The following is a 14,059-nucleotide window of genomic DNA, read 5'->3' on the forward strand; positions in this document are numbered from 1 at the left end:
TTATTTTGTTTCAAATTTGCTTCCTTATAACACATAACATTTTTCTGAGAAGAGTCAATGCTGATTTTTTTTCTTTTTCCTGGAACATAATTGGCCTTTCAGAGCCCATTTGAATGTATCTTCTATACTAAAATTGTGCTAGGCACCATGGTGAACACACATTCCTTATATATATATATATATATATATCTTTGGAGTTATCATAGCATTTTTAATTGGAAGACTTGGATTTTAATCCTGCTAGTACTTTTATAATCTTACACAAATTACTAAAACCTGACCTCAAGATTCAGCTTAACACTATGTTTATTAGAGATTTACTTTAGGAAATTCAGATATGATTATTTTTTTCCACTTAAAGAAGGAAATTTGGAAGAAGATGCCATTAAATGAACCTCAATTTGGAATATTTTCTTTGGGTCATGCCAAAGTCTGAAAAAAAAATTTTTTTTAATATTATTTTACAGACATCCAAGTTAGATTTCTTCTGTTGAGATGTCCCTTTCTCCCTCAAATATATCTTCTATTAAAAGCAACTGCAGTTTTTCTAGGTGCTCCTGTTCAGGATAAATTGCCTAATAGACACATTTTTCCTTGTGACACTGAAATTGTTCAAGTCACCTTGTCACTTTCTTTGCAGGGTAATTCATCTAGAAGAATTGGTTTAGGGAGCTGTCATAAGTGTGAGGAGCACACCAGCATGAAATACTGTCGCTAAAATACTGGGATTTCTGTTGTATTTTAATTTTACTACGTGTGTATATATGTTTTTAAAATTATGTGAAATAAAAAAACTCTCAAAAATAACTAAATATCAAAATGAGGGAAATTAGAGTCAGTCAACAGTCATCAAACATTTATTAAGCACCTACCATGTGCCAGACACTGGTATGCTGTGGGAATTATTCAGTTAACATGAACAGACCTGCCAATAGAAATCTAGTCCAGTGAACTGGAAGTCTTAGAATGATTACATTGTTAGGCTAACCACAGCATGGAAAGGCTTTTCAGCAAGGATACAGCATTAATTCATTTGAGTTTGTCTTTCCTGTCTCTTTGTTGACCATTTTGGTGTACCATTCAGTTTGAGAGGGGAGCAGCCAACTTCTCCTTTTCTGGCTTTTGTACTTAAGGTATCATGAAGCTATATCAATGGTCAATCAAGTCTTGAGAATGGTTTCTGTACCTTTTAGGGGAAAAATGAACCCAACCTGCATAAGATAGGACTCTAGAAAGAAGAAGCCAGACTACGTGGCTGAGCCATAGGAAATACTGTTTTTGTCATAAATGCTGGTTATTCTATGTCCCCCTTTTGTGTACCTGCTATCCCATATGCCTGGTGTGCTTTTCCTTGCCTTTACCACACGGAACCTCTAGCTAATTTCAAGGCTCAGATGAGGTACCACCTCTTTCCAGAAACCTTTTCCTGATTCCTCCCAGCTAATAGTGCTCCTACCCCACCCCACCCCCCATCACTGGATAGTTATTTTGTTTATATTCTGCATGTAGTTTTATTTTATTTTTCCTGCATGTAGTTTTAGAGAAACTCATTCTATTCCATATAGTGTGACAGAAGTTCCTTCAGAGCAAGAATTCTAGCATTTTTGTTTTTATAACCTTCTAGTACATAGTAGGTGTGTGGCAATTGATTGCTTGAATGATAATCCTCAGATCTGATTGATTAAAGTTTTGTGGTTTCATACATCAGGAAGTATTTTATGATAAACAACAGAATTACTCCTGTTGCATGTCAGTTATGTGACTGAAGATAGCAGCTACTGAAAATACCTCATTTTTTTATTAAAGATATCTTCGATATATGTGTAGATCACTCACATTAAAAATTGATAGAATTTTACTCATTTTTGTAAGATTTTGAGTTCCAGATTTTTCTCCCTCCTTTCCCTCCCCTCTCTCCAAAACAGCAAGCAATCTGATATAGGTTATACATGTACAGTGATGAAATTTTAAAAAGCAGATTTGTAGCTCTAGAATTATTGAGGTCATCTCTGTCATTTTTTTTTTGTAGATCAGTTATTTTTTTCTATCTTCCCCACTTTTAAGTATCTTGAAAACCAATTTTTTTTTTTGTTCTTTTGAAATTGAATGTCCTCGGGGCAGCCAGGTAGCACAGTGAGTAAGAGCATCCGCTCCAGTGTCGGGATGACCTGGGGATCGAATCCGGGCTCAGATACTTAGTACCCACCCAGAAACACCTGGCCGTGTAACCTTGAGCAAGTTACTTAACCCCAATTGCTTAGAGGCAGCCAGGTGGCTCAGCAAGTAAGAGCACAGGCTCCAGTGTTGGGATGACCTGGATCAAATCCGGGCTCAGATACTTAGCACCACACCCAGAAATTTTTGTGTGGGTGTGGAGTATCTGAGGCCGGAACTGATCCCAGGTCTCCTGACTCTGGCGCTCTTACTCACTGTGCCACCTGGCTGCCTCTGTTCTTCCAATCTTTAATCTTAAACTGGTTATGCCTTGTCCTGCTGGTCTTCTCCACTTTGCAAGAGCAAGTATTTCCTAGTACACACAGGTTCAGAGCCTCTTTGGACTCTTCATTGTGATGATTGTTTTACTTAGATTAAGCTTCTGTAGGAAATGGTGATTTTTCTTTACTTTTGTACATTTCCCTTATTTTCCAGCATCAGTGGCATTTTGGACAAGACAATTGGAGGTGTTGTAATTGTATGCTGTGTTGCTTTCTTGTCTTTATCTTTTTTTTTCTTCTAATTTTGTTTTTTTAACCTTGGTCTACTAAAATGATAACCCTACTACATAGACAATTAATTTGGAAAGGATCCCCCAAGTCCCTAACTACTTGAGTAAGTAGTTACTTTCTGGTAATAGTTACTTTCTGTTTAAGATATGAGCGATATTGGTTTTGTGATAATGGTCAGTGCTTTTCACATCCATTACTTTCAGATTCTCTTCTTGAAGAAAGCATTCATATTTCCCAATAGATAAGTGGTCAAGAGGAATTGGAATGAACAGTTTTCAAAAAAGATCTGCTAGATATAAATAACTACATGAAAACACTGTCCAAACCACAAATCATATGAAAATGCAAATGAAAAAGAATGGTGTTTCACCTTCATGAAGCTTAGCAAAGATGACAACTAATTTATAGATTTTGTGTTAAATAAATAAAATTGCCAGGGGTTGAAGTCAGGTATTTCATAGAACCATACAAAAGGATGGAAAAGAGAATGGTACTTCCAGACCTCAAATTAAACTATGAAATCATCAAAACTTTTTGCTGCTTATTAAAAAATAGAAAAGTAGATTAATGAAACATAGTAGATATGCAAAAATAAGAAGCAGTTGAACTTAATAGCCTAGTATTAAATAAACTGATAAACATAAATTACTTGAGGAAGAGTTCTATATTGGAATTAATTTTCAAGCATGGAAGACAGCCATTGCAAAGACATAGTTGATGTGTGTTGTCTTTCATTCTCAAAGAGGACCTAATGACATCATTATTTTAGAGTGAAGTTACAATGTATCTGATTATGACTGATCAGATCAATATGAGCTCAAAAGGCTCTACCACAGGTCTAGTACAAATAGTCCATGTGAACATTTGGGTTGGATTCTTTTAATTTGCAAATCTCATGTTTCTTTTGAGCTACTTCAGTTCTGCTTTGCTCATAGAGCACACAACCCCTTCTCTGATGCGGGCATGCCATGCAGTGTAGTCCTGTGCCAATGTCTCACATGTCACACAATCAGCTCCAGAGTTCTTATGAGAGATCTTCAGAGTGTCCTTGTATCACTTCTTCTGACCACCATATGAATGCTTGCCCTGTGGCAACAATCCGTTTTGCAGTCAGAACCAATCTAGTCAACAAGCTTGCATGCCTAGTAAAAGAAGTGAATGACAGACTCATGGAAATAGAAAATGGAGCGCCATTTGTGAGGAAGTTTCAGCCAGTTTGGCCAAATCATAGAGTTTAGGAGTAGGGCATAAAGTATAGTAAACCTGGAAAGATAGGTTAGATCTAGGTTGAGAATGACTTTTAAAAAGTCAGAATGAGGAATTTATATTTTATCCTAGAAGCACTGAATTTTATAGAGCAAGGGACTGACATGCTCATATGTGTACTTAAGGAAAAAACCTTTGGGAGCAGTGTTGGAAATGGACTGAAGTGGGGAGACTTGAGGCAGGGAGACCGATTAGGAGGCTGTTGTAATAATATAGCTGAGAGGTAATGAGACCTTCAACCCAGGTGAGAACACATAAAGGGAGAAAAGAAATCAGATTTAGGAGATATTATGGAGGTAGAAACAGCGAGGTTTGGCAACTGCTGTCTGTAGTGAGGGAGGGTAAGGAGTCAAGGGTAATGTCAAGGTTACAAACCTGGGAGACTGGAGAACCCATACTGTCTTTGACACTACTGGAGATTTGGAAGAGATTAGGGTTTGGGGGAAAAGACAAAGAAGTCTGTTTTGGACGTGTAGTATTTGAGATACCTGTGGGACCTTAATTTGAAATTTTTAATATGCAGCTGGTCATGTGGGACTAAAACTCCAGGGGAGAATGGGGAATGATATAAAAATCTGAAAATCAACGCTTTTGTATTATAATTAAATCCATTGGGGCTAATGAGATCACCAAAAGACAGGGTATAGAAAGGAAGGAGGAGAGGACCCTGAAGAGAGCCTTATGGAAGTCCCATAGTCAGTAGGCATGAATGATATGGATGGTAATCTGGCAAAGAAGATTGAGGAAGAGGGGTTAATTGGATTGGATGAAAACTAGAAGATTAGTGTCACAGAAACTCAGAAAGAAGAAAATATGCAGGAGGAGAGAGGGTGGTGCCAAATTCAGTTAATAAATCAAGAAGAATGAGAACTGAGCAAAAGACCTTCAGATTTGGCAAGTGAATTCTGTGATAACTTTGGAGAGAGAAGTTTCATTTGAGATTTCAGAGGGTTGAGGGTGAGAGAGAAGAAGAAATGGAGCCAATGTGAAAGGACAGCTTTTTTTAGGATTTTCACTGAAATGACATCTAAGAGGATGGTAAGGTCTAATGAAGGGTGTATTTTAAGGAAGAGGGAAGACTTGAGCATGGAGGAAGGTACCAGGAGATAGCGAGAGGTTGAAAATTAAAGAGACAAGAGAGAATTGGAGTTGAGTTTGCTGGAGATGAGATGAAGAATACAAGTGGGGGCTTGACCTTGTTAAGGAGAAGGGGAGCTTCAGTACCAGAGACTGGGGGAAAAGAAGAGAGTGTAGGAATGATAGTTATCAAAGGGCTTTAAGACAAATAGAAGGAAAATGACAGAGCTCCATAAAGTAAAAGGCCAAGTCTTTTTTGTTTTCTTTTTGGAGGGGAGAAGGCAGGGCAATTGGGGTTAAGTGACTACCCAAGGTCACGTGGTTAGTAAGTGTTAAATGTCTGAGGCCAAACTTGAACTCAGGTTCTCCTGACTCTAGGGTCAGTGCTCTATTCAGGAAACCACCGAGCCACCCCAAAGGCCAAGTCTGCAGAGAGAGGAGAGAGGAAGAGCTACAGGAGGCTTGAGAGAAGAAAATCCTCTATAGGAGTGAGATGGGCAATCAATTAGGGAGGAATAAAAAGGTATAGAAGGAATTAACAAAAATGTGTATTTTTCAATGGATAAATTGTTAAAGGATATGAATAAACAGTTCTAAAAAGGATTGTAAATTATTAGCAACTGCATGAAAGATTGCTGCAAGTCAGAGAAATACAAATCAAAACTGCTTTGAAATTTCACCTCACTTTGAACAGATAGGTAAAATTACAAAAGAAGGAAATAATGTTACAGGTGCTATGGGAAGATAGGAGCACTAATATATTGTGGGTAGAGCTGCGAATAGGTTTTATGATTTTGGAAAGTAATTAGAATTACTCTCCACTCTCCCATCCCCCAGATGACTAAATACCACATCATATGATTCAGAGATCCTTCTTCTGGTCATATATATCAAGGAAGTCAGAAATAGAAAGGTCCCATATATACCACAATATTAATTTCAGTTTTTCATTTGCAAACAACTAAAAATTAATGGTTATCCATCAGTTGGATAGAGGTTAAACAAAGTGTGATAGTGAATTTTAATGGAATATTATTGTGCCTTAAATAACAATTATTATGAAGAATTCAGAGAATCATGGGGAAACAGATGAAATGTAAAGGACAATAAAACAAAGCTAAATACTAGATAATTACATTGACCAGTCTTGACTTGAATTTTAATGGAATATTATTGTGCCTTAAATAACAATTATTATGAAGAATTCAGAGAATCATGGGGAAACAGATGAAATGTAAAGGACAATAAAACAAAGCTAAATACTAGATAATTACATTGACCAGTCTTGACTTGAGATAAGAGTTGAGAAAATAAATTTTAGCCTCTTTCTTCAGAAGTGGGGGACCATGGCTGCTGAAAATTGTATATATTTTCAGAGAAGTGTGATTTGTTGGTTTTTCTGAACTGTTTTCTTTTAAAATATTTGTTACAAAGAAACACTTAGAGCTGGATAGGGAAAGGAGGAATTATTTTTAGAAATGAATGATCTATAAACAAAAGGCTTTAATAAAAAATAGCACAGGTTACAATTAGATACTTAAATTTTTAAAAAATGCTTGTTCTTTGACAAGTAATTATTTTATTTAAAAAACTTCATCTCTCCTTTGGGGGAAATAGAACTCAATCATTTGTGCTAATATTAAGCAACATATTGGTGCCACAACAATTTTGTCATTAAATATATGAGAAAATGAATCCTTTTCTATTTGGAAAGTGGAAAGTAGATGGTGAAATTGTTAAGAATGAATATTTCCTTTTATTTCAAGGTTCATTTTTGAAAAATGGGCTTTACTTTTGAAAAATCTATCACCTCCCCCAACATATCTCTCCTTCCCACCCAAAATTCTTATGGAGAGAAAACACACACACACACACACACACACACACACACACACACGGCGTGTGCACCTTTTGTTATAAAGCTGCTTTGTGTAACTTACCTGGAATCTCCCTACAGTGCCAGCATCTCTTCTAGTGATAAATACTTTGACATTCAGTCAGTTTTAATTTATTTTTCTTGTCATTTCAATAATACACTAAGATAACCACTGATATATTTGAAATTCACAGCGCTAGTAAATAAGACCTGTGCTACCTTTATTGGCTGTAAAAATTGAAAAAACAATGTGGAACTACTAAAAAAAAAAAGACTTAACTTTCATCAGCTATTTATTTTTGTGGAATTTTTTTCCCCCTAAGGAACTGGTTAAGTAAAAATACAAATGGGATAGAATGGGCTCTGTATTTATTCAAATACTTGGTATTGCCTGTTTTCACAGTTAAGCTATCAGTTGAAAGTGGGGATCATGTATTGTAAATCTGGACAGAGCACCGAAGAAGAGATGTACAACAATGAGTCAGCGGGCCCTGCTTTTGAAGAATTCCTCCAACTCTTAGGCGAACGAGTTCGTCTCAAGGGATTCGAGAAGTATCGTGCTCAACTTGATACTAAAAGTAAGAGATAGTTTGATTCCATAAACTTTAAGTGCATACTGTATGTAAAGCATAATGGAAGCCCTTGAAGAGGATGGAGATACAAATTTTAAATAATATGTGGCACCCAGCTTTCACAGATGATGCTATTATGTAATATACAAAAAGCACATAAAAAAAGTATGAACCAAGATGTGAGATCCAGGGGTATCGAGAGAGAAAGGTGTTACTAACTGTTGGTCCTTGGAAAAGGTTTTTCAGAGGAAGTCAAATTTGAGATTGGTTTTATAATTTAAAATTTTCCCTTTAAATATCTAAAAGAAATTCTAAAGAGAAGTGAAGGGGGGCTTTATGGGCATATGAAATGCTTTAGCAAAGGTATGGAAGCAGGAGAATGCATGTCAATAGTACAGTTTTACTGGAGTATGTAATATTTTAAAAATAATAGTAATAAAAATAATAAAGTGTGGGGAATCCTCAGATTGTGGTAGACCTTGAGTGACAAATGAGTTTGAATTTTACTCCCTAAGTAATAGACAGCCATTAAATGGTATTGAATAGAGAAATTACTTAGCAAAATATGCTTAAAGGTTCCCTGTGGTTTTATAGTCTAAAATATGCTTAAGCCCTCCCTTCTTTATGATTGGTTTATATGTATTTTATTGTATAAACATACTCATTGGATTTACCATTTAGATCAGGAAGTGCTAGGGGTTAGAGGGTCAAGAGCAAAAATCAGTTAGAGAACGGAATTTCCTCAACTCTCAAAAACTTGAGAGATCATCTAGTTCAGCTCTTATTTAAAAAACAAAATGTTAATATGCCTGTGGCTGTCAAAAGCAATATTTACTGAGTATGCAGTGGACAGCTGTACATGAATTGTCAAGAGAAAAGTACATAAAATGATGTAGTTGGTTATGGTTTGTTGAATTTGTAACCTTTAATTTCTCAATCCTGTTGCATCCCTATATAGTCAACTTTTACATTATTTTTTCTTTTTACTTCTTTGTATTCAAGTTTATTCTTTAGCCTTTTCCTTCCAAAAATTGTCATCAGAGAATTAAGAGAATTTTAGAAGAGGAAGGCACTGTAGTGGCCATCTAGTCTAACCCTTACTCCACAAGAAAATCCCACCCATCACTTAGCTTCTTCTGTAAAACCTCCATTGAGGGGAGTACTGTTGCCTTGTTAGGTAGTACATTTGTGGACTTGTTAATTGTTAGGAAGTTTTTCCTGACATCAAGCCTAAATTTTCCTCTTTGGTTCACTTCACCCACTTTTCTTTACTTTTCCCTTTAAGGAAAAACTGAATAAATCCATTCTGTCTTCCATAGGACACTTGAAGAAAATGACTGTGCCTACCACACCCAAATCTCCTCTTCTCCTATCTGCCCCATAGGACATGGATGCATTCCCTTTACCATCCTTGGTTTCCTTCCTCTCAGTCCTCTCTAGGTTGTCAGTGTCTTTTGCAAACTCTGACATCCAGAGATAAATATGATTTTCTATACCTGTTCTTAACCAGGACAGAGTACAGAGGGGCCATCACTTCTTTATTCCTTATTCCTCTCAATACATCCCAAGATCAAATTAGTATTTTTTTTTCTGTGCAGTTGCTTTCTATAATTTCGACCTTTCTGGATCTAAATAGGTAATCTTTTTCCTCTCTCCATCACATTTGTTTTAGAGTCCTTTTGATGGAACTCCTTAATACCTTCTTACTAACCTTGGTTTGGTGCACACCTATCACTATCCAGTAGTCTGTCACCTCTGTAATTTAAACTGGATGAAAAACCCATTTCCCATTCTCATACACCATCTTCTCAAGCTGTTCATTTCTCAGATCAATTTTCTCTTCTGCATCTCTTGACTCCAGTGATCTGCAGTGAGAAAACAACCTGTGCCCCTGTAGCCCTCAGTCTTTTGTCCATGACACTGCAATCTTTGGCAAAAAGTCTACTTTTCTTCTATCAGTCTCATGCGTTGCAATGCTTGTCTCCAGACAAAAGTAGAAGGCATCGGTTGCTGTCCATCTCGCCTCTGCTTCAATGAAAAGAATTCTTGCATTTATACTTCTCAATTTGCCAAGTGAGTGTATTGATTGAAAAATGGGGGCAATGAGGTCATTTTTCAACTGTTACTGCTCTACAGAGCAATGTTCTTGCCTAAAAAAAGGAATGAATGAAGATAAGTAAGTGTATGTGTTATATTTGCTGCTGCTGTCCATCCTCTTGCATTCAGCTCTTCGGTCTAATTATAAAATATTCACGCTAAAGGCCTTTGACCTGCCTTTCTTTGAATGGATCTTTGGAAGAGCCCATCTGCATTGCAGTCAAGAGTTATCTCACAGGCTTACTGTACAGGAAATTAAATAAGGACTTGAGTCATGAAAACAGAAAAGCATTCATAAACTCCACTGCAGGAAAGAATTTCCTGTTGCCATGGTTCTGTTGCCAACTTGCTAACCACATGCAAGAGAGTCTATTAAAAAACATAAATAGCCTAGCGTCTTCTTTATGACTTCAGTGTCTCATTTGTGCTTTATTTGTAGCTGATAAAGAAGTATAAATTCTTAAATACCTAAAAATGTCTTTCCACCTATATAAGTTACATTTGTCCTATCTTAATTACTGCCATATTTTCCTAGTTTTCCCTCAGTAGTACAAAATCATCACTCATGATAGAAATGCCGTGTGAAGATATTGAGAACTATAAAGGAAAAAGGAGTCTAAATGCTTATTGTCTAAGTAATTAGTAAATTAGTGAAGTGGTACATATGTATCTGCATGGATAAACACATATAGTCATATAGCCAATTCTTATGTAAGGTTATTGGAGAATTCAGTTGAATACACTAAACATTAGCCACTTATATAACGTGCTAGATATATTTCAGATGTTAGAATATATAGACGATTTTGAGTTCATCACAGTCCTCAAGGAGCTTACATTCTAAAAAAATGTAAGGGAGGGAGGGAGGGAGGGAGGGAGAGAGAGAGAGAGAGAGAGAGAGAGAGAGAGAGAGAGAGAGAGAGAGAGAGAGAGAGAGAGAGAGAGAGAGAGAGAGATTTCAGTAAAGAGAAAGCTATTAACTAAGAAAATTAGCAAATCAAGCTAGTAAAAATTATTTAAGTGTTTACTCTGACTTAGGCATTGTCTTAGCCCCTGGTGCAAATAAACATATGAGACATTCCTTCACTCTAAAAGAATTTACATTTTACTGGAAAATGGAAACATACTTGTGCTGTACTTTGAAGAAAAGCTAGGAATTTTTTCAAGCAGAGATGACGAGGGAATTAGTTTCAGACATGGGGCATCATTGTGTTAAAGTGTAGTTGGAATAAAATATCATACTTAGAAGAAAAAATTCATGCCCTTTCTCTGCCTCCTCCTCCTCTATGGAGGGAGGTAATAGGAAGTAAGATTGTAAAGGTAGATAGAAGCCTTATTGTGGAAGGCTGAAGCCTAAGGCTTTTATATGCTATCCTAGAAGCAGTAAGGGACCACTGAAGATTTGTGAGGGGTGAGTGATGTATGATTTTGTGGTTAACACTTTCTTACCTAAATGATTTGCCATGGAAAAAGAAATCAACAAAGATAGGCACATTTTTTGGCAAAATACAAGAAAATTTACCAGAGTTTCCTCTAAGAACCTAAAAAACTGAGTTATACACATTGTTGCATCTAAAGTAGAGGGAGAAGGGAGCACAGGATTGCCTTAATTGAATGAGGTGTCATGGTCCTACCTACGCTTTAGGTAAATCACTTTGATAGCTATGTATGGGATAGATTGGAATGGGCGGAAAGCATGAGATAGGGAGACTAATTAGAAGACTGTTGAACTACTGAAGTAATTATGGGGGTCAAATCTCATTCCTACTTACCAAATACTCCAAGAGTAGGTTTCTAGACAGTGAATGAGTTAGCAACTCACCTTTGAGTTAACATTTCTTACTGTTTCAGGGATGGGTGATTGTTAGGCTTTCAAGTTGGAAAGGCTTTCTATTCAAAGGACTTGGGCAGACTTAAAGTATGAAGTCCTATACTATTTGCTATCCCTTTCACCCTAGATCTGACACGCATGTTACTTTAAAGGAATCAAAAGAAAAAGAACTGTAATTTAGGCATGTATGAAAACCTAAAGACCAGTCTTCCAGATCTCCTCAGTCAGAGAATGCACCTCTGGATGGAGCCACACAAACAGGGAATTTGGCATCAATTTAATATGTTCTGAAGTAATCAGAAGTTAACTGTATTTGGTTTTAAATAAATTTATCTAGACTCCAAATAATTTCATTTCAATTTAAGAAAAGCTCATTTTCAAAATGTTGTTTAAGAATTTGACTAAGCCTTTTAAAATAAGTTTTGCCAAGGAATCAGCTTCCCTGAATTTTACCTTGGTCAGTAAAGGAGCGCTTTGACAAAGTGTTTGCCATGATGACATGGAAATGAACTAATTGATTTTAATGTTTCTTGGACAAAGTTCACTTTCTTTTAATAAAATCATAAGTTTAAAAATCCATCTTTACTCAAAATTTCTTTTTTGTAACAAAATGTGGTAACAATACTTGCATTCTCTGGCCTTAAACACGTAAAATTTCTACTTGATATATTAAAGAAAGAGTATTTTAAAATAGGTAGTGAGAGATCTTCATTTCTGTTATCTGTTGTGATGGTTAATTTGTTAAACTCTTGTATCTATTAATTTTCTGTATTGACCTGCTTACTCTACATATGTTGGAAATTTCAAGTCATTCAGTTTGTGAGAAATTTTTATGTCTAAAAATTACTGATAGGTGTTACCTAATCGAATACTGTGTGTGTGTGTGTTTTCTTTTTGGAAGTGGGGTAAGACAGGGCAATTGGGATTAAGTGACTTGTCCAAACTCACATGGCTAGTAAGTGGTAAGTGTCTGAGGTCACATTTGAACTCAGGTCCTCCTGAATCCAGGGCCAACTCCTGGGTCCCTAAGTCTACACTGCACTGGCCTCTCACTTTGTCCTTTGCATCTATGTGTTGATAATTCTGGAGACGGCCACAGCTGTTGGTAATCTGGAGTCCCTCAAGCGGTGGTTGGTCAGGCCTGCCCTGGGGCTACAACCTCTGGTTCCCCTGGGGCTGGGCTTGGCTTTCAGAATGCTGCGCTGGCAGATTCCTGCCAGCCTGCCGGGCTGTCCTCAGGGGGAGGTTAGCTTCTCTGTGTCATTTTGTGGCTCCAAAATTTGTTCAGAATCCCCTTTTACATGAATTGGAGGTGGTGGGAGCCTGAGCTGCTTGGAGGTCCTGTTTCTACTCCTCCATCTTGACTCCTCCCCCTCCATCTTTCTTAATACTGTTGAGAGTGAATCATCCTCAAAGTAACTCAAGCTTGAGACCTACGTCTAATTCATCGTAAACCAGTTCACTAGGTTTTATCATCTATTCCTCATTCTCTTGCACCCAGCCATGTGCAGTGTTTGCCAAGTCCTCTTCATTCTGCCTGCACACCATCCCTTGATGCAGACCATTTTTACTTTTCGCTTAGACTACTAGCCTTCTAGTTGGTTTTCCTGCCTCAAGTCTTTCCCCTCTACAAGCCATTCTCCATTTGGCTGCTGAAGTATTTTCCTAAAGCCCATGTCGACTCCCTTCTCAATATGCTCCAGAGGTTCCAGGATCAAATAGAAAATTCTCTGTTTGACTTTTAAAGCCCTCATAGCCTTGGCCCTTGCTACCTTCCCAAGTCTTCTTACACTTTACTCCCCTCCACACACTGGATGATCTTATGCCCCTGGCTTCCTGGCTTTCCTTCCCACAAGTTACTCCATCGTCACCTGAATCCAGGCATTCTCATTGACTGACCTCATGCTTGGAATTGTGTCCTGCTTCATCTGTACCTCCTGACTTTCTGGAGGTCTTAAATAAAATACTGTCTTTTTCAGTTTCCTTAATGCTAATGCTTTCCCTTTATTGATCATCTCCAATACATAATGCATATATCTTGTAAATAATTGTGTGTTGTCCTCAATTAGAGTGTGAGTTTCTTGATGGCAGGGACTTTTATCTATCTTTGTCTGCCCGTGGTTAGTATAATACCATATATACATACAAGACTCTTAGGAAATGCTTATGTTGAATTGGTATTCATCCCACAGATCCAGTAAGTTTTTAAAAAATCTTTTCCCCAGGGGCGGCCAGGTGGCTCAGTGAGTAAGAGCACTGGCTCCAGTGTCAGGATGACCTGGGGATCAAATCTGGGCTCAGATACTTAGCACCACACCCAGAAATAACTGGCCTTGTAACCTTGAGCAAGTTACTTAACCCCAATTGCTTTAAAAAAAAAAATCTTTTCCTTTCTACCTTCATAACTTCTCTCATGTAAGTTCCTTTTCACATAGCCATCACCATAGTACAGGCCCCCATTATCTCTAATCTGGACAGAAAAAGTCACTTTCTATCCAGTCTCCCTCAGGTCTTCTTTCTCTAATCTAGTTAGCTTGAACTGTTTTGCTTTCAATTTTTTATGTTAGATATTTGTGAGTTCTTTGATAAGCTAAGTTTAAAGGTTTTTTGTTTT

The 14,059-nt window shown here is 37.1% G+C and overlaps 1 protein-coding gene across 7 annotated transcripts in view; it reads left to right on the plus strand.

The window, feature by feature from the left end:
- SIPA1L1 (signal induced proliferation associated 1 like 1) overlaps positions 1–14,059 on the plus strand; it is a 367,706-nt gene that overhangs the window by 227,805 nt on the left and 125,842 nt on the right. For all 7 annotated transcript variants that reach the window (XM_069092084.1, XM_069092083.1, XM_069092086.1 and 4 more), the window contains one exon: positions 7,349–7,523. In XM_069092084.1, the coding sequence (XP_068948185.1) occupies positions 7,349–7,523 (175 nt within the window). The remainder of the gene's footprint in view (positions 1–7,348; positions 7,524–14,059) is intronic.

Source organism: Petaurus breviceps, unplaced genomic scaffold, assembly GCF_028583685.1.
Source record: "Petaurus breviceps papuanus isolate PSGF00001 unplaced genomic scaffold, PetGlider_PUasm1.0 189, whole genome shotgun sequence".
NCBI classification, from domain to species: Eukaryota; Metazoa; Chordata; class Mammalia; order Diprotodontia; family Petauridae; genus Petaurus; species Petaurus breviceps.